At 35.0% G+C, this 21,391-nt stretch overlaps 1 protein-coding gene across 1 annotated transcript; it reads right to left on the minus strand.

Annotated features, from left to right (window-relative positions):
- Window positions 1-7,027: 7,027 nt before the first annotated feature.
- Window positions 7,028-12,716, minus strand: LOC149534666 (uncharacterized). Its single transcript, XM_089807675.1, has 3 exons — window positions 10,231-12,716; window positions 8,519-9,969; window positions 7,028-7,757 (listed from the first exon to the last, which is right to left on the minus strand). Exons 1-2 carry the CDS (start codon window positions 12,185-12,187, stop codon window positions 8,546-8,548), a joined length of 3,381 nt encoding a protein of 1,126 aa, XP_089663801.1. The 5' UTR covers window positions 12,188-12,716; the 3' UTR covers window positions 7,028-7,757; window positions 8,519-8,545.
- Between the last annotated feature and the right edge of the window lie 8,675 nt (window positions 12,717-21,391).

Raw genomic sequence — 21,391 nt, forward strand, 5'->3', positions numbered from 1 at the left:
CCTCAAGTTCTTTGTTGTTTTGTTCTTCACTCTTTTCTACAAACTCATCAATTCTTACATGTGCACTTCCTATGATCATATGACTTGACAAATTCAAACATTTATATGCTTTACTTTTGCAGGAGTATCCTAGGAATATGCCTTCATCACCTTTGACATCAAACTTACCTTTCCTAGATTCTTTCAAGATATAACATTTGCTACCAAATACTTTCAAGTAACTTACATTAGGTTTGTAGCCATACCATAGTTAATAAGGAGTTTGATTTGAGTCTTTCTTCAGTTGTACTCTATTCAAGGTATGCACTGCAGTATTGATTGCTTCCTTCTAGTATTTGATTGCAACAGTCTTTTCTATCATTAAAGTTCTTGCACAATTCATGATGGATTTGTTCCTTCTTTCAACTATACCATTTTGCTATGATGTATCGGGAGCCAATACTTGACTCTTAATTCATCTTTAAATGCAAAACTCATTAAACTTATTAGAAATGAGTCCACCACCTCTATTTGATCTCAAACACTTCAGCTTCTTCCCAGTTTCTTTCTCTACTCTTACCAAATACCACTTAAATTTTTGAAATGCTTCAGACTTTTCTTTTAGATACATTGTAGTCATCATTCTAGAATAATCATAAAAATAAAGAATAAAATACTTATCTCCACTATATCTCTATATTCCAATAGGTCCACATAAGTTTGTATGAACTAGCTCTAAGACTTCTTTAGAATGATAGTCCTTGCTTTTGAAACTTGTCTTTCCCATCTTACCAATTTGACAATTTTTGCATAGGCCCATATCAAGTTTCCACAGACTAAGAACACCTTTTACTCTTTTCTTCTTGCTTATCTTGATTAGATTATCAAAAGTTCACATGACATAGCCTTTTATGCCATAACTAGTTTTCTTCTACTTGAGCAATTAAACATGAACTTTCACTGAGATCTAGGTAGAATAGGTTACCTTTTGTTTGTTTGCCAGACCCAACTAGATTCCCTTTTCCATCTAGCAGCTTGGCTTTCCCATTCATGAATTCTACCTTGAATGGACAATGTTATGTAGATTAGGTTTTAGTCCTTCAACCCAATAAGCATTATCACATCTAAGTTCATTGGTTAGTGAGATACAACCTTTTCCCTTTATGCAACATGGTTCATTGTTTCCAAATCTCACACTTCCACCATCACAATGTTTCATATGTTCAAACTTTGTTTTCTCACTAGTCATATGAAATGAGTAGCCACTATTAAAAATACATGTATCATTTTTGCTAACATGAGAGATAAGTGCCATTTTATCTCCTTCATCATATTCATCTTTTATAGCAATATAAACCGTTTCATCTTCTTCACTACTATTTGAATCCTTAGCTATAAAATAATATTTCTTACCTTTGTCCTTGTGGTCCTTGAAGTTCTTGAAATCCTTCTTGCCTTTATACTTGTTGTGCTTCTTTTCATCTTTGTCTTCTCTATTTTGAGCACCTTGTAGCAATGTGTCCAACTTCTTCACAAGAGAAACATATTAGAGGGATTTTAACTTTATACTTTCCTTTTCCTTTGGGATACCTTCTTGCAAGACTTCAATGGCTTCAAGACCACTATCAGAACTATCTTCCTCTTCACTTTCAAATTGTTTTCTTCTAGAATTTTTAACTTTCTTCTAGAATTTTTAACTTTCTTCTTGAGTGATACCTTGGCTTCAAATGTAGACTCAAGATTGCTAGAACTAGGAGTATAATTATCATAGTTATCTACTTCAAATGTAGTCAATCTTCCAACTAGAGCATCCAAAGTTATCTTTTTATTTGGATCACATCTCATCTCTTGAATAGAAGACACTTTGATTACATAGATAGGAAGAAGGGTTCTGAGTACTTTGTTTACCACTATTACATCTTCAATTGTTCCTCTGGATACTTTGATAGCACTGACACTAGCTTTGATTCTTTCAACATATTTTGCAATGTTTTCATCCTCTCTCATTTTCATTTGATCAAACTGACCTATCAAGCTTTCTACCTTGCCTCTTTTTATGTTATCATCGACTCCATAGATATCCTTTAGTTTGGTCCACATGTCATGAGTAGTAGCACATCCTTTGACCTCATCAAACTTATCATACTTGAGAGCTGATGCAATGTCCATCATCATGATTTTATGATTTTTTCTTTCAACAATTTCTCCTACAGTCAATGTTCTAGTAGGAGCCTTGTAATAATTTTTCAAGTATTTCAAACTCGAATTACTGATGGTTGCCAAGTGCAACTTCATAACTTCCTGTCATTCTTGGAAGTTATCTTTGTTTAGCTTGGGAATCTCTCTCTTGTAAGACATCTTGAGCATTGGCTTAGGTCCTTGAAACCTTTCTCTGCAAGCACTAAGAAGCTCTGATACCAATTGTTGGAAATATAAGAGGAGTAACTGAGAGGGGAAGGGTGAATCAATTACCACGAAAATAAATCCCAAATCCCTTAGATTTCAACATAGAACATAAACTTCACTAAAAATATAGATGCTCGGTAAATACATAGGCACTTGGTTTACACTAGAAAATGTTGTAACTCGACAAATATTGAAATAGAAACAGTAACTCAACAAATGAAAATATTAAGATATTATCAATGATTATCCTTACTTAACTTATTTTCATACACATGAAAGAAATAGCATGAACATAAGTGACACCAAGATTTAATGTAGAAACCCAATCTGGGAAAAACCACCAATTGCAACTAGTTACTCATTTCACTCTTCTGAAGTGAGCCCTATTAGGAGATAGCCTTGTTAAAGGTTACAAAACAAACTGTTAGGTGTGACCCTATTAGAGGATTTAATCACCTGTTAGCAGTGGCCTTGTTCAAAGTCTTTAGACACTTCAATCTAGAAATGCCACCTTGTTAGAGGATTTACAAATAGTTGTTAAGCCAATTTTGTTAAGAGATTTAGATCATTGTTACAATGGTTAGAGAGTAACAATGAGATGACCTGATTTCTGATGCAACTAAATTGCTAATTACAGATCTCAATTCTGGCTTGTATAATGGATCCTTTCTGATCGAATTTATCTTTGCAACTTAACAAGGATATTCTACTTATCCTTCTACTTCACTTCCGCTAAGCATTTTCAAATCTTCTATTAATTTCACACATTTGATTGTCAACTTGACCTTATATTTATATCTTACACATTGTCATGTCAGTTTGAATAAAACATAGAATACTTAATATTCATATCTAGAACCAACAAACAAAACTATTAAACTCAATATGCCAAAACAAGAAGATCCTTTGTTAGCTGACCCTACTCAATAGACACTAAGTTAGAAATGATTTTCTTGTGTTAACCAAGTGAACTTGGTTAACATTGCATTTCCATGAAGTTCCTTTGGTAACTGAGTGATCTCAGTTAACACTAGTTCCATCCAACATTTCCTTCATTAACCGAGTGAGCTCAGTTAACACTCAACCTTCTACAAAAATTTTCTTTTTCACCCAAGTAATCTCGATAGACACTATCTTTTGAACTTGGCAAACTTTGGAATACTTAGTAGACACAAGAAACTGACTTCATCGTCTGAGTGAGCTCGACATACACTAACTGGCAATGATATGACATTTTGTGTAACATCAAAGATGATACACAATTAATCAATTATTTTCAACAGTTTGGTCAGTGGGCTCATCTTGCATACATTTTGTAATTGTAATACCAACTCCTAATAGGGCTGAGGATTCTAACAAGGCCTAGTCCTATAACAAGGACCAAGACACTATAAAGATGTAATAGACTCCTAACAGGGTGAATATCTTTCACAAGATATTTTTGATTAGTGGATCATTTTGTGGGTACCATCCTCACCGAGGTTTTCCCTTGGCTAGGGTTTCCCTAGTTAACAAATAATGGTGTTATGTATTACATTTCTTTATGGTTATATTCATTGTTTAGCTTAAATAGTTTAATTTGTTATGCAAGTTACAAGATTGTTGATGATATCCATAGTTGGGCAAAAGTTTGTGGAAAATCGATTCACCTCCACAACCCCCCTCCCCCCCAGCATGGTAAGTTTTGTGTTATTTTTCCCTATACTATGTTGTTTTTTTATATATTTTTTGTAGATAGCTTTGGATAATTCTTGTTGCTCCATTGGCACAAGGTGATAAAGTTATTTGAATGTGTTATACACATTCTTCTATTTGTATCTCTCTTCTTCTATATGTTGTTGCATGTAATGTTGTATATGCATTGTTGTTCATCCATTTTCCATTGTGTAATCTACTTGGATGCTTGCAACATGGTAGCACCAATCCTTTTTTATCTCCATGTTGCCGGCGCAAAAAAGCTCTTCTTTATATCTCTTGCATGTGTTTTCCTCCATTGTATTGCAATTCTAATTCCTTTGAGAATGATGGATTTTCATACTTGATTTAGTATTACACATTATCATATGATAATATTGACCCCAAAGTTAGTAGATCCCTTTCGTTCTCTCTCTTTTTGTCATGTGTTATTTTCCTTGAAGTGTTCTCTATTTTTCTATTAGGGGCATTTCATAGTGGAAATAGTTCTAGTCGATGTATGTACACTTCCATTAAATTTGTTATTCCCATTGTGGTGTTTGCAATATTTGTAACATCACACACACACACACACACACACACACACACACACACACACACACACACACACATTGATGGTTGGTTTCTTTTATCTTTTTAGATCCCTCTCTTGAACTATAAATAGTTCAGGGGGTCTGATCCTTGTGGCTCTTTTTGGATCCCTCTATCAAACTATTAGTAGTCCAGGGGGGTTGATCCATGCCTTTCTATTCCCATATGCTTAGAAACGTGTCATGAAATTACATCTCATAGATTTGTTTCAATATGATTCAACACAAATTTGAGACACTTCATATTTTCCTACACCTGGACTATTCTAGATCTACTCTAATATTCTTTGAGTCTTCTTAAGAAGCTTGTCTTGATTTCCTCATATTGTAATTGGAACTTCAACATGCATAAAGAGATCAATTTAATGGAACATTGTTATGATAGCTTACAACAACTTCATTAGTATAACTACAACAACAACAAGAGCCACCATGGCATATAATGTTTAGGCAAATTATCTTAGGTTTATGTCTTAAATATCTCAATACCTTGAAAATTGCAAACGCAACAATAGTCCTTCATACTTAGACTTCACAACATTTGTCTCTTCCATATATTATATGCCCTTACTTTTCATGAATGAGGACATGACTATCATCATATTCATACAAGCTACTATATTTCCTTTTCATCAATATCATACACATCAATGAAATTAATTTTCAAATGAGTGTTGTAGGGACCTCTACTCAACTATCCTCTTCTTAAAAAAAAATTTATCGTACACTTGACTTTGCAATGCTTTTCTATATCTATCGTAGTATTTTGTCCTCCTAACTATTTTAATAGTTTGCATTCTTCTTTTGTAAATATTTCTCCACATGCTCGCAAATTTCTTTGCATGTATTCTTGATTTGATACAATCATTCACTATTGACTTAGTGTTTGTAGAGAACTTACAATACTCTTATGGAACTTTAAAATGTCCTTTTGATTGCCTATTAAATCATGTTATCCATCATCTTGTCTTTACCCTATAGTGTAGAAGGATCAAAGGGTTGAAACCAATTATAATGTCCCATTTTTTAGATTACTCTAAACCTTGCCCAAATATCTTGTGAATATCAAGTTATTTGAATTTCTCTCTTTGGATGTTGCTCATTCCTCTCCTAGATGATTATTATTTGTCAAAGATTTGATCTTCCTTGATTGATGCCTTGAGGTATGAGTGAACAATAATTGATAATTCCTTTTCAATGCTTTGAATGAATTCCCCCATCTACTTTATTGATGGAAGGGATACCACCTTTTGCAAGGATTGAGTCACCATTTTCCATTGTTTCTTTTTTAGAATAAAATATTATTTCCCAAATTGATCTCCCTTGAGTCTCCTCCTAAAATGAGCTCTTCTCCCCTTTACATCCTCCAAGGTGAGGGAGAGTCACACCTCTTCACAATGGTGATAACCTTTCATAATTACCACCCTTTGAAATGGTCATAACCCTTCATCATTGTTCTCGTTGAAAGAGTCACTTCCTTATCTTTGCATTTCTTGATTCTTCCATTAGTGCTTTCTTCCTTTATTTCCCACATCTTCCTTCCTCCATATCTCCCCTTCAAATGAAGTTATGTTATCTCCCTTTTTATATCACATTTGAGGGGACCACAACTTTTAAATTTGGGTCTTTCGACCATTAAATGAACTCACGTAAAATTTATTATATCATTTTATACTTTATTTACTCAAGATGTTATTTCAACAAGGATAAATCTAAGCATATGCATTCTGTTTAGCATGTTTGTGAAACATATTTGAAAGAGCTCAAGTGATCCAAATGTTTGATAAAGGTCCAAAGTGGGAAGCTGGTCCATTCTAGCATAACAAATTATACTACTGCCTTGTAGCACCACTCTATGGACATTATTATAGACAAGCAAATAGAAGTCATTAATTAATTTTATGTCTAACACTTAGAAAACTAAGTAACCTTATCTTTTTTTATCAAATTTATACCATGTTGTATACTCCTAGAGTTAACTTTGTTATTTGATTTTATTGTAAATTCATTCCTTTCAATCTAATTAATTAGACGAAACAAAACAGTTCTTTAATTTTTTAATTAGATATATTTATCAAATTATTCAACCCTAAAAATACATCATTATATCCTATAATAATTCTATTTTTTAAAAATCAATTAAAACCAAATAAATGCAACACTCTTTTTCTTAAATATACAATAACTTAATCAATATAAAGTATTAAAGAAGAAAAATAATTTAATATAATTTATTTTTAAAAAGCAATCAAAATCAGATAAATGGTATTCTTTACCTTAATGGTATGACTGCCATTCTTTTCCTTGAAGGTGCAATGAATGAACTATTACAAGCCATCAAAGAAGCAAAATACATCTTGCGAATTTCTCTTTGGTAATAAATGTTGTCAATATTAACAATAGAAACTTATATAAGTTATCAAATCGCCGCAAGCTGACATCCATTGGTCCAACTAAAAGAACCTTTATTTGAACGAAATCAATTCCACAATTTGCCCACTCTCGAAAAATGGCAACCATTTTTCATCACCCCTTCCCCCTACAATAATATAATAATTGATTTGCCTCCAAAGAATATTGTCAGGCTTCTATAAGTACTACACACATCTCACACTTCTGGTAAATGTCCATTACCCAATTGCAAAGAATGGGTTACAGTGGAGATAACTACTATCCCTTGTATATATATGTATATGTATACACATATATACACTTAGACAAGAGAAAAGGGGCCCACCCAAAAAACCAGACCCTAACTTTGCTGTAAACATTTCCGACCTCAAAACAAACCTTTGTATGAAAACATCTCAAAACCTCTTATAATAAGACTCATTCAGAGAAAAGCCATGAATCAATCACCATTTTCTTCTCATGTACAATGCATTGTTGGCGTAGCTGCATCTGTACTTGTATTTCCAATGGATGTTCAATGTTAACCTGATAGCTTTTGCTGTAATAAAGCTTTGAATATAGGCAAAACAATCAGCCATCCAGCATCTCCCTTTGTTCAATATCACTTATAATGTTTAAGGATAATATCTGATTGGTTTCTCAATATTCAGGTTGTAGGATCATTAGAACACTGACCTGTTAAGATGAAGACATATCAGTTCATTGCAATCGTAATGCCCAGAGTCAAAGTACTACTAGATTTGAAAGCAAAATAAAATGCATAATTCTGAATCCAAAGCACATTGTGAGGAAGTAAGAGGGTGCATAATTCATGATCATTAAAGCACATTGTGAGGAAGTAAGAGGGTGCATAATTCATCATCTCAATGATGGATCACGTAGTGTGATCCAAAATACTGTTGCTAAAAAATACACACAATCAAATCCAGAAGTGAACTTCATAATTTACATTTCATTCAGTTAGTTCACTGGGTTGTACCCAACTAATGGATGTCCACAGTATAGTACTTCGTATAAGTTTCTTGACACTGAACAATAAAAAGCTATGTGAGTTGGAAAAAGAATCAGCTCATTGCACTAGATTAAGCTTTAGAAGCACAATTCACCTTAGATTGCTAGCATTCTATATGAAAAACACTCAACTGATGGGTATTTTTCTTCTCTATGAATGTTGAGGACCTGAAATTCCTCTTCACAAATTAAAAATGTCCCAGAAATAAAAGTATTTTGGCTATGGAACAGGAGAGATAGCACATTGTTTGAAGGAAACAAAGCAAGGTGTTTGACTATTGTTTAAGATTACATGTTTTTTTATAAGAAAAGTGGCAAGAGGGTGCTGGCCTGTGGTAAAGACAGAACTAGCGCATTAACAGCATATTAAGATTACATATAAAACATACATAAGTAGTGAGGATAAAAGCAGGGAGAGTTGTTACCTTTCTTGATAGGAGAACTGTACTTGACTACATGAGATCACTGAAGTTCCTGGCTTTAAGTTCTACCTTTCGGAGGTCTCTAAGGTGTTGAACAATTTCTTGAAGAAGCTTCATACCTTCGTCACCCTTTCTCAGTGATTTTATAGTGTGTTTGAGGAACTCCCTATCAGCTTCAAGAGCCTGCAATCTCTCATATAAATTGTACACTTCTTCTTCAATAACAAGTCTATTGTTGTCTGTTCCACCCATAGAAACATTATGCCAGTCATTAGACCGATCTGCAAAGGACAGCTCTTCTGCATGATACAGTGGATCTTCTTCAACATTTGTGGCTTCAAACAGGGGAAGAAGCCTTTTTCCTTTTCCTCCTCCCACTCTTCTAGCTGTAGGTGTTCCATTGCCATTCATTATTTCCACAATTTCTTTGTCTTCATCAGTTCCTTCCATGTTATCCTCCATTCCATTTGCCTCTGGATGGGCCATTCCAGCTTGATCATCATTGGCAAATGTGTGAAGCTTCTCCTCCAAAACCTTTAATTGCTCCAAAATTGATATCCTTTCCTCCTCAAAATCAACCAGTGACTCATCCAAACTAGTCCTTTGTTCTGCATCAACATACCCTCTTCCCACGCTCATGATCAGATCAGATGGGGTGTACTGGTTGCTCTCCCCTGCTTCCAATCGATCATTGACATCATTAGGATCAGAGGAGATATCATCGCTATTATCGCTCAGGGAAGAGCTTGAAGATGTCCTATTCCTGCAAGATTGATTCTCTGGCGTTTCTTCCCCTTTCTCTGCAGAACTTGGTCTTTCACTTTCGTAAGTCTTCATTTTTTTTTCCATTCTCCTCTCTTTTGCTTCATAATGTAGCAATCTCCTCCTGCAAAGCTCAAGTTCCTTCTCTAATTCCTGCTTTTCTTTTTCTCTCTTCACAAGAATCTCATTCAACAGTTGCAAAGCTTCCTGATCATATTCAGATTGCTCCTCCATCATCCTCTGGTATTGCACGGCCTCCATTTGTACTGCTGCTTTTTCTTCCTGTAGCCTTGTGATCATAGCCATAGTTTGATTTGCAGCAACTGCTGCAGCATTTCTTTCTTCTTCCAACTCTGAGTATAGAGTATTCAGAGCCTTCCTTTCTGCCTCCAGTGCACGCTTGAGGCGATCAGCTTCAAATTCTCCATCAATTTCACTTATAATGCTTCCATCAAGAGAGTCTGGACTAGATTCCTTCCTATCAATTAGCATTCTTTTATGTAGAAACTGAAGACCCTCTATGGACCTTGGTGTTTCAGAGGCTCTGTCTTCATCTATTTTGTCAGCTTCGCTGTGCTCTTGATGACCAGCCTCAGTGCTAATCCGATCCAGATTTTGGATAGGCTTGCCATTCAGGTCTCCTGCTGCAGGTCCATTATCTTCTCGGGTTGTCACATCAGTGTCCTCAGAGACTGCAAACAAATAGTAACCAATTCTCCCTTATTGTTAATTCCATTAGTTGATTTCCATATAAATACAAAACAGTACAAGAAGAAAATTCAACATCAAGGGATCCTGGAAAGACCGTGATTATCTCGGGATAGTGGGGTTATATCACAACATAAATATCAAGGGACATTGGGTAACATCACAAGATAATCGACCAAGACCACTAATCAAAAAGGGTTCAGCAAAAGAAAAAATGCAAACTGTTACCATAACTTGATATTTACCTTCATCAATCTCTTCTTTTTTAGAATCCACGTCCACACCTTCAGAAATTTCCATTGGTGCTTCTTCAGTCGGAACAAGATTGGGTATTGCTTCTTGAGTAGCAATGTTTGTGGATGTTTCTTCTTCAGTGGCAACATCAGTGGATGTTGCATCTTCAGTCACAACAACATCAGTGGATGTTGTTTCCTCATTGCCAATTTCGTTAGACGTTGTGGGCTGTTCTGTAACTAATGCAGGTGAAGGAGGATCAGCTTCTGATCCATTCATACCATCTATTTTTGAATCTTCTAAATCTTGGGTTTCATCAGTACCCCTTTCACTATTCAGAGAGGCAGTCTGATCATCTCTATTCACTAGGGAAGTCTCAGAAACAGCAATTGTATCCTCCACTAGAAGTTCAGTGAAATCCTCGCTGGTGATTTCTGTAGCATTGCCCCCTTGTTCTGTCATAGCAACACAATCTCTTTCATCACCTAGTTCCATCTCCACAGGGATGTCTTCAGCATCGGGGGTCACCTCAAAAGATTTTGGCAAGATGTCCGTAGAACATGTCGTTTGGGGGTCCGATTTATCTCCATCATCCAAACCCTTTGTGACGACGTCAGGTGCAATCTCCTCTGATTGCGAGCTGTTGCAAGTAATCTCCGCAGCAGCTACTTCGTTTTGATCCCCTCCATCTTCTATAAATGCTTCATTTCGATTCGCCACGTCCTCTATGGATTCTTCATTTTGAATCCCCACATCCGCCGATGCTTGAATCAAACCCTCCACATCTTCTCCAGCTCCTTCAGAATTCGACTCAAGAGGTTCTTCAACGAAGGCTAACCTCTTGGTGGCCTGATCATTGGCTGTGTCATCGATCGCCATTTCTGTAACCATCACGTCAGGCTCCACCGCACATTCTTGTGTGGCAATTTCAGGGTACGCTATTCTCTTATCAACAAAGATATCAGGTTGGGTCACTGCAGAATCAGCATCATCCTGAATAACTTCAAGGCTTCTAGGCTCAATCTGAACCTCTTCAGGTAGTGCTTCACTACAACAGGTTTCAGAAACATCCTTGGTGTTTTCTTCAAGATCAATGGAGTTGCTGTCCGCCTTCTCCTCTCTTGTGTCTGTTTCATCATCCGATAGGAGGGCTACAGATGATGATGACGACGATGAAACAACATTAGATTCATTGGGAGAATTCACAAAAACCTCTGAGATCTTCACCTGCGTGCCTCCACAGACACAGCCAGATTGTCTTTTGAATCCATCCTCACCCTCCAATGCTCTTTTTAGACCATTCCCAGCATAATCTAATGGATTCCATTGGGATTTGAGGATCGACTCCTCGTTCCCATCAAACAAAATAGTATTGAAAATATTATGGGAATACAATTTATGAACCAAAGGAGCATTACAGCAAGTGCACAGTTCCTCACTTACCCAGCCATTCATTGGTTTCTCGTCTCGCTCTGCACCTCGCGGCTTGAACTCATCATCATGACCGTTTGTGAGCAATCCCTTGGCAACTGTTTTCTTTGGCAGATCAAAGCCCATGTCAGCTACCATTGACATACATGTGATCCAGCGCGGTTTGCTTTCATTGTTTTCTGCAGAGCAATGACTAGGCATTGAAAATGCACAATCCTCACACATTCCATGGGCATCTGCCAATTTCCTGTGGTTTCGGCAATAACCTAACAAGGAAATTTCCTGAGCATGGCGATCGCATATGAGTTTTCTATAGAAGTCGGGCTCTTTTGGCTCTAGGATATGATCCAATCTAGAACACCACAAGCAAGGCGGTTGCAAGCCGAAAAAACTAGCAAATTTTGTGGTTATGTATTGAAACAGAGCGTTAATCAGCAACAGCAATATTAGCATCCATTCAAGTACCGCGTACACCAATATTGTGGTCAGTCTCCACGAATTTCGCTTTAAAACCTTGGCAAAACCATTGGAAGCCATGACTAGGCAAAGAAGGTTTTGATAGCTTATGGATGCAATCAATAGGAGCAGGAGGTCTACTCCAAAATCAATAAATTCTTCAGCAACTGTACAGCAAACTCCGAACGCTGGGTATGAATCTAACAGACGAAAAAAATCAGCTCAAGATCTATCAATCCTAATAGCTATACACATAAATGGGCAGTGTAAAAGAATCTGAAAAATGTAAAATCTGAACAAAACTTTCAAAACCAGGTAGCAGAAAACAATCAAAACGCTCTTGTATGTCTGCAAGTTGCAGAGGCAAGAACAAGCTCCTTCGACTTCGATTGTTGGGATTGGAGGGGTAGATGGAGAAGAATTTGAAGAGGCAATCGGGCAATCAAAGGAAGGAATAAAGGAAAGGAATGAGTCAAAGAAAGACTAGGAAATACTAAAGCTTGGAAAGAACTGAGAATGTCAGAGGGACGTTGGGTGTTTAAGCTTTGACAAAAGCAACAGTACCGATTAACTTTCTTTAACAGAATACCTTAACTCTTTTATTTATACACATTACACATACTGAGACCTTTGAAGTAGATAAAGAGGTTTTGTGTTGGGCTTTTGCAAAAGGTGCGGCATCACCGTCCTCTGTATATACACCAATATAAACGTATGAAGATCGGTGCGTCTCGGTCATGAACAACCACCATAATCTTTGCTTTTGCAATAATCATGCTTTCATTATTAGGAATGATAATGTTTAACAAAAAATAGGAAATCAGGCCGCCTTGAATGAAAAATTTGGAGGGCAATTACGCTAGACATACAATGAGATTTTCCTCTTTTCCCACTTTTTTTTTCAAATCGGTTGTCAACTCAAGACGACAAGCGTGACCCATTTCATCAATTGCACCTGGAAAATCAGATTATCAGAATTTTCCTGTTACCGATGCTGAACTAACAAGTAAAGTATAACAATTTGGATTGAATTACCTTATTACGAACAGCATTACAGTGAAGAAGAATGATAATAATGCTTAGTCTTAGGCTGTTAGTATTTTAAAATCATTTGATATAAAGTGGGATGCCAACTTACCATCAGAATAAGTGAAATGGGACCTGTAAAATTTGGTAGAATGGGACCTATGCAAATGTGATAAACTGCTCCTAAAATTCTAAAGCTATGCTAGAGCTTGAATGGCCCCCATTATTATTATTATTATTATTATTATTATTATTATTATATTATATAAATGCGATGGTGAGAATGAGAGTAAGATGATTTCTATTATTCAAGTTACAAAAATAATCAAAATGAGTTTTGAATAGGTAAGTGAGGTTGGTTTAGGGTTGTGGAGGTTGGTTTAGGGTTGTGTAGGTGTCTTTTATTTGTTATTGTTATATATATATATATATATATATATATATATATATAAAATTTATTTATTTATTTTTTTTTTGAGAGTAACTTGATAATTAGTTAATTCTTTTAGTGGCATTTAAGTCTTTTACTTTGCCTATTAATGTTAAAACATGAAGAATTGGAGTGAGCAATGCTACGATTGAATAAATCTTGCAAGTTTGTTTACAAAAGGTTCAAGGCATGTTTTCTACTAATTCATAAGATGGTTCCTTTTTGTTTGATTTTGATTAAAAAAATGTAAATGGCTTCAACATTTTATACTCTTTGCTATTTGGATAGATATGTGTCATCTAAAAGATATTATATAACATGATAAACATTGCATAAGTTTCTCATGGGGGTTAATTTGGACACCTTCTAGAATTTAACAAAAGCTTTAGTATAAAAAATAAAAGGTTTACTCATCTTTCACTTTATAGAAGCTAGCAATGTAGATGCAGACATCTACCATGGTCCTTACTTTGTGAACAACTCACTACTCATTTGTCTCCCTATACAAGGGGTTTAATGTTTGATTAATATGCTCTAAAGTGGCCATTTGGCTTAAGTTCCCTAGATTATCATTGCTATCTTGGTCCTTCATTAAATTGCTACCAAGGGTATAAATACAAATCAACCACAAACTCAAGCTAATAGTAAATCATCAAAACCCATAAGATCTCCTCAACCAAGATGAGTGAAAACAATAAAAAAAACATCGAGTGGCAACCATGTTCTCTTAATCTTACCAATGAGTCTATCATTGATGCTTCTAAGCCTCAATTTTATAAAACTCATCTTCTAATGAGTGTTCTTCACTCACTTGTTGGATATTGGGAAAGATTCTTGATGGAATTGTTATCGATTACTTTGGTTAATAGTTTGGCATTAATTCTTTATCACTGATATCAACACATGTGTTAGACATATAGTATTCTTGAGTTGATGTCTGAACCAGATCATTTCAGTGAAGAGACAATTTTCTGATCAAAGACTTATGCAACTCATATTATGTTTTTGGACATGTCAAGATGATAAGTTTTTCATCCACACATTGATGTTTTCATTTGAAAATGTTATAGTCAATTAATCAAGAGTGTTTACAAACAAATTACTTGTAAATTATTATGAACAATGGTGTAGTATTCTCGTAGGAAAGTTTATATGGAGTTGGATCTTGGTATATGAAGAGCTAGAGATGTTATCCAGGCATGAGTATGCATTCACTACTAGATTTTGTCATGGATTGAAGATAGGGAAGACACATTTTTCTTTGGATAGAAAAAAGTTAAGTGTTTCTCAATCGACTCAATTAGGAAAGATGTTCCCTTGATGATTGTTGTGGTAGTATACATTGAGATAGTTAATATGGACTAATGAGATTATGCTCATGATAATTGTATTAGGTGACATAATTTATTTTATAATTAAGGAATCTTATTAGGGAGACCTAATGGAGAGTTAAGGACTTATATTTAAGAAGGGAATTATTTGGTAAAATTAATTTCTATGGTGATGATGTGAATCTAAGATTGCAATTGTGGATTTGGCAAAGGGTTTTAATACAGAGGAAAGTTATTGATTAAATATAAGAGACCTTGAAAAGAGGTATGATTGGAATCTAATAGAAATGATACACTTCATTGGAATTGTATTGGTATAGTTGATGTTATCAGTCAATTCACTTTTATAGTGTATTGTAGTTCACCTTTTTGGGTTGTTGCCCTCATTGTAATGGGATTATAGCCCAAATCAAGGTTGTTTTCCTTGTTGTTTTAAGGAGTGAGCTCTAGGTGAATGTTTGAATGTTGCATTCCTCATCAATGAATGGTGCTAGTACATTATTTTATGGGTTTTATCTCATGTTATGTGATATGGTGTTACTTCTTATTCATTGTACTTAGTTACTCAGATCTATATGTAGACACCTGAATTTGATTACACCACTGGGTTGTAGGATTTGAGCAAATATGCCAATCAAATCCACGAAACCCAAGAAAACCTGCATGCAAAAAACCTATCACGGAGAAGAAAAAGACAAGAAGAGGGAAGGGTTTGATCTGAAAACTGAAAAATTGTATTCAAACAAAGAAAAATATTATTCAACAGATTCTTGATGAAAATACAAAGAGATCAATCCTTATAAAAGGAGATTGAAACCTAAAAAGGGTAACCTAAAGCCTAAAAAAGCTAGGGTTGCACATTATAATTAATAAAAATATTAATTATATGCACCTACGAGATAGCTTAAGCAAACTAGAGTAATAGGAAACTTATTTAATTAAACCAAAGTGATTTAATTAATAAGTGAAAAAAGCTAATTACTCTAACACCCCCCCTTAAGCGAAGCTCAAGAGGTAAGCTAACCTAGCACAGCTATGAAAGCAGAAAAATGGGTCCCAGGAACAAGGCCTGATCAAGTACCCAATACAAAGAAATCTCTGTAAACTAGAGAAATAAAGAAAACCACATGGGAAAAACCCTACTCCAAAAAGAGATAGCAAAGAATGTTCTAGAAGATAGGAACAAAGAGAGATCATGAAGATAACCACTAAAGCATGAAGAAGCCGCAAAACTTTGTCAAAAAGAAATTGCTGATCTGTAGAACCTCCACGAAAATAGAAGGCACAAACCGAGTGTGTCTATATGGTAGATGATCCATCTCACCAAAATACATAAGTAGCCAATCACTGCAATCGCTTAATATGTAGGATCAGGTACTAAATACATAGCTCACACTAACAAACCATCAAACCAAGGAAGCATTAAAACCAACAATATAACCCCCCCCTTAATGCAGATGGGGTGAGGTGACAAGCAACTGAAAAAGTGGGCCAAAAATCTCTTACAACACAAGAACCAGACACATCGAGAGTGAGGTAAAAACACCTATAAAGGCATGTGTCACCAACACTGCATGAGGCAAAAGAGGAAGAGGGCACAAAATTGGTAAACAACTATCCCCCCCATGGCACTTTATAAAATAGTGCGAGTACAATGAATCACAATGATGAAAAGGATCCTGAAACACAAGAAGTGGCACTTTATCTCAGTGTGTTTTCATAAAGATGCTTATGAATGATATCAACAATGATCAGAAAAAGCATAAGACTAGTACAATAGAAAGTACAAGCCAAAACAAAGCATCTGAAGCAACAACATCGATCCCCGGACTTGAAACAACCAGGATATCCACCAGAATGTAAAAATGCATAAGACTGAATAAAATGTTCCTAGAGTAGAATCTAGAACAACAACCATCATCACTGGAAAGAGCATAAAAAATCTTTCCAACGATATAAAGAAGTCCAAAATTAGAGATCGGATGCTCAAGATACGCCTCTCGGAGTGCAAAATAGAACATCCAACTTTGACTACCAAAATAGGCAATCAAACTACATCAAAACCCAAAAAATCCTACACAAATATCTCTGTCTCGAAACTAGCTTTTTGGCACATTTTTCAGATTGAAAAAATACATCCATATGCTCAAGTTACAGAGAAAAAACCAATAGGGCCTCTGAAAATGAATGAAAAATTATTTTTTTAAATAAAAAAATAATTTAAAAAATACAACTTCAAAAAAAATGTGCCATCGCAATGAGTAGTAGTTGAGCGGCACAGGGGCAAAGCTTTCAGTGGTCATAGTGGTGGGCGGGAGGCACCACCGACGACAAGGCTGCAGAGTGGCAGCGGTCACCGGGAGCCGCTGCGGTCACCGAACCACTGGCGGTTTACCGCAGGCAGTTACCGCTAACCGCTAGCGATTGTGGTGACCGCAAGTAGTTTTTAAATTGCTGCAGAAATAAAAATGTCGTTTTAAATTATTTTTTCCAATTTTTGATATTTTGTGCCTCGATCTGCGTGCCAAGGGTCATATGGGCAATTTTTTTTGCCTCCCAGATCAACGTTGTCCAAATCAAACAAATTTTATATGGAAAAGAGGGTTTTGATGCCTTCTAAATCCATCTATGATGTCCGTTTGGCCTCAAATTGCTTCGAAAATTGGTCACCCCCTTATTTTCTTAGAAAAAACTTGAAAAAATACCAGATCTGATCTGCCAAACCTTTGTTCTCTCTTTTTCTTGAAACATCAAATAAGCTACAGTAGATCTAGCTCTGATACCATGTAGGATTTGAGCAAATATGCCAATCAAATCCACGAAGCCCAAAAAAACCTGCATGCAGAAAACCTATCGCGGAGAAGAAAAAGACAAGAAGAAGGAAGGGTTTGATCTGAAAACTGAAAAACTTGTATTCAAATGAAGAAAAATATTATTCAACAGATTCTTGATGAAAATACAAAGAGATCAATCCTTATAAAAGGTGATCAAAACCCAAAATGGGTAAACTAAAGCCTAAAAAAGCTAGGGTTGCACATTATAATTAATAAAATATTAATTATATGCACCTACGAGATAGCTTAAGAAAACTAGAGTAATAGACAACTTATTTAATTAAATCAAAGTGATTTAATTAATAAGTGAAAACAACTAATTACTCTAACATGGGTAATCATATTTAGTCATCTCCTAGGATATTATTGATTAAATATTTATTATTTAATTAATTAATCATCATCCCCTAGTTAACTAATTAATTTAATTAACTATAGTCCAATTGATAAAATCAAATGATAACCCAAAATCAATTTATCAATTAAAACCCTATTCCTCTATTAAATTAAATAAATCCTCAAATCTTTTTAGTTTAATCCCACATCCCCCATTTATCAAATAAAACACTTAATAAACTATCCAAACCCCTAAAGCATCTCTAAGACCTACCTTTATCCCTAATCCAACCCATTCAACCATACTAATCTCACTTAGACTCCTAACTAACCCACCCCATCAAAGCTAACCCACTTGCCCCCTAATCCCCTTCCTAAACTAAATCTAATCCCCCTCCTGAACATGTGGACAACTTTAAGCAAGGATTATGACTTGCTAACCCAAACCAAAGTCAAAAGATCTTCCTTATCCTCTTCCATCCCCATCCAAGGGCATTAATGGCTCTTACATGCCATTAATGCCTCTTACATCGCTCTTTATGACTCTTACATTCCTCTTACATACTCAACATCCCTCATTACTCCCTTTGAACAACCCTTATCTCATCCCCTCACACTCATCCTCCTTGTGACAAGTGTCACTCCTCTATTGGCTCTAAACAAGCACAATCCATGTGCTCCCCTTTGAATGCATCTTAACCCTCCCTCACCATTCTTCCATCCTTGCATCTTGACCATCCATCTTTTTACCCCTTAGCCTATAAATAAAGCCCTTCCCTCTCACAATCCATCAATCCACTTTTATGCAACCTATATAATGCTCCACTAACTACTCCATTCACCATTTTACACCATCATAATATTGAAATCCATCCATACCTCCATTGTTGAAACCCTCATCCATGTACACACTTGGTAAAACCCCCCCACCCTTTGGAAGCTTGAGAACAATGTGAGCATACATCCGCTATCCATCATGAACATAGCTTCATCATCATAGGTTATGCCGAAGGAGCTTACCATTCTTGGTTTTCCTTCGTTTTGGCGATAACCTCATCCTATCATAAGTGTTTACTTATTTGATTATTGTGAATGCTAACTAAATTAAGTGATACACTATGCTATGGTGAATGGTTCAAGGTTTTAAGGTTATTACAATTGATTCACCCCTTGAATCTCAATTGTGTATTGTGCATTGTTATTCCTAACATTACTAACTTTAGAATCCTAACCCCATCACAAATAGATGGAGAAATATAGTTTCATGTCCTACCTAAGATTTTGAAGGAGAATATGTTCCTTAGAACACACACACACACACACATGTATACATATGCACACACACATATAAACACACATATATGCACACACATATATGTATGCATGTATGTATGTATATACATATATACATACATACATACATACATACATTTATATATACATACATACATACACACATACATATATACATACATATATATATACATATATACATATCTGTATATATATTCATATACATATACATATATCTATATACATATATATATATATACACATATATACATATGTATATACATATGTGTATATATATATATATACATATGTATATATACACACACATATATACATATACATATGTGTGTACACACACCCACACACACACACACAAGTATATAGATGTGTGTGTGTGTGTGTGTAGTTTGGTGTCTTTTTCAACCAGAATAGTTTTGAATAGAACAAGTTTTCTACATTACAAGGGGTGTACTATGAGAAGATGAACCCCTTGGTTCTCTTACTTAATTTGTAACATTTCTTTATACAAATGGAAACCTCACTATCCTATTGATGATTATGAACCTACTCATTGTATTATGGATTATTATAAATACTAATAAATAAGCTTTAAAAAATGTCTATAGATAGGCTCCAAATGATGTGACTCAATTACTCTTATTTGGTGGTGATTTACAAATGATCTTGTACTCGTGCAATAAATTCTTAATAAATGTTTTATTATGGATTTGTTGGAATAAAAGATATGTCTATTGATAGAATGGATAGCTAGAAAAATAGAGGCATGATTCTATATACACAATACAATGAGATTTTATGTCACAAATCTTGGCCTCTAAAGCACATCTCCCAATTGGCACATGTTCGGTCTAGTTTTCATATTGTGTGATAAATAATCAATAAGAGACTTGATTATGCCATTATGTTGGTAGTAGTTTCATGATAGTGGATCTCGCTTCAAGGATATCTTGATTTTTGACCAAGACACACATTTAAAACAAATAAAAAAATTGAAAGGTTTCATGTAAAGAATTAATTGAAGAGGGCTAGATTATACACCCTTAGAAAATAATTCTAACCTTAAATCATTATGCACAATGGAGAATCCTCCATACCTATCAAAATGCTAACAAAAATCCAATTTCACTTAATCTTTTAGAGGATCAATTGAATTCATTCATAATTATGTTTTTTCAGTATGTAGCTTCATAATAATAATTTATTATGTTTGATGTTAAACACATTAATTTGATAATAATTTATTATTTATTTCTTATGAATATGGGTTTTGATCGAACATCAAAGTCTTTGTTTCATACATGTTAAATAACAAAACTTATATAGAGAAGATTCTAAAAGTGGATTCATTCCCTAGGTGTCGATGTCCTCATTACAACCAAAAACACTAAATGATATCTAGGAGCATCCTTAGGTCATTTTCAATCTTGCATCATCTAAAAATGTCTCCTTTTTATTTATCTATTTCAGTGTTCATTGAGATAGTTTCCCCTTTTTTAACTTTCCAATTGATCCAGTTGGCTCATTTTCTTATGTGATCCGTATGTCTTGATTTAAGCATTGTGGATTCCTTATGTCTAGGTTCACATCATGAACTAATGTTTCTACATGAAGATATCTTAATATTTGTATGATCCTAAATTGGCTTTCTTGTTCTAATGATTAGGTTGGTGAGATTTGGTTTGCAATGGAGATTTACAACTTACAATGCATCTTGGCACATTTTTTTATGTTTTAACATGTTTCATCAACACTCTTGTATGCTCACAAGAAATGATGTATTAATATGAGGTATATTATTATGATTTGGATCCTAATGTATATGATTGTAGTAAGTTTCCTTTGTTTTGGAGATTGTTGATTGGATATGTCAAATTGTGGTTGATGATCTTGCATATAAGTAGGGTATGGGTTCTAGTTTAAGAATGCTAGATGACTAGGGAGGATAACAAGAGCTATGTGGAAAAAGTAGTAGATTTTCAAATCTTGGTTAAAGAAATTAGAATATTAGGTTTGA

The sequence above is a fragment of the Cupressus sempervirens genome, chromosome 10, assembly GCF_028749045.1.
Source record: "Cupressus sempervirens isolate cs-2001-9-10 chromosome 10, ASM2874904v1, whole genome shotgun sequence".
Lineage (NCBI taxonomy): Eukaryota > Viridiplantae > Streptophyta > Pinopsida > Cupressales > Cupressaceae > Cupressus > Cupressus sempervirens.

Coding starts and splice junctions, on each gene's coding strand:
- LOC149534666 (XM_089807675.1), bottom strand. CDS start 12,187: ATGGCTTCCAATGGTTTTGCCAAGGTTTTAAAGCGAAATTCGTGGAGA. Junction 9,970..10,230: donor AAAAGAAGAGATTGATGAAG/GTAAATATCAAG, acceptor ATTTGTTTGCAG/TCTCTGAGGACACTGATGTG.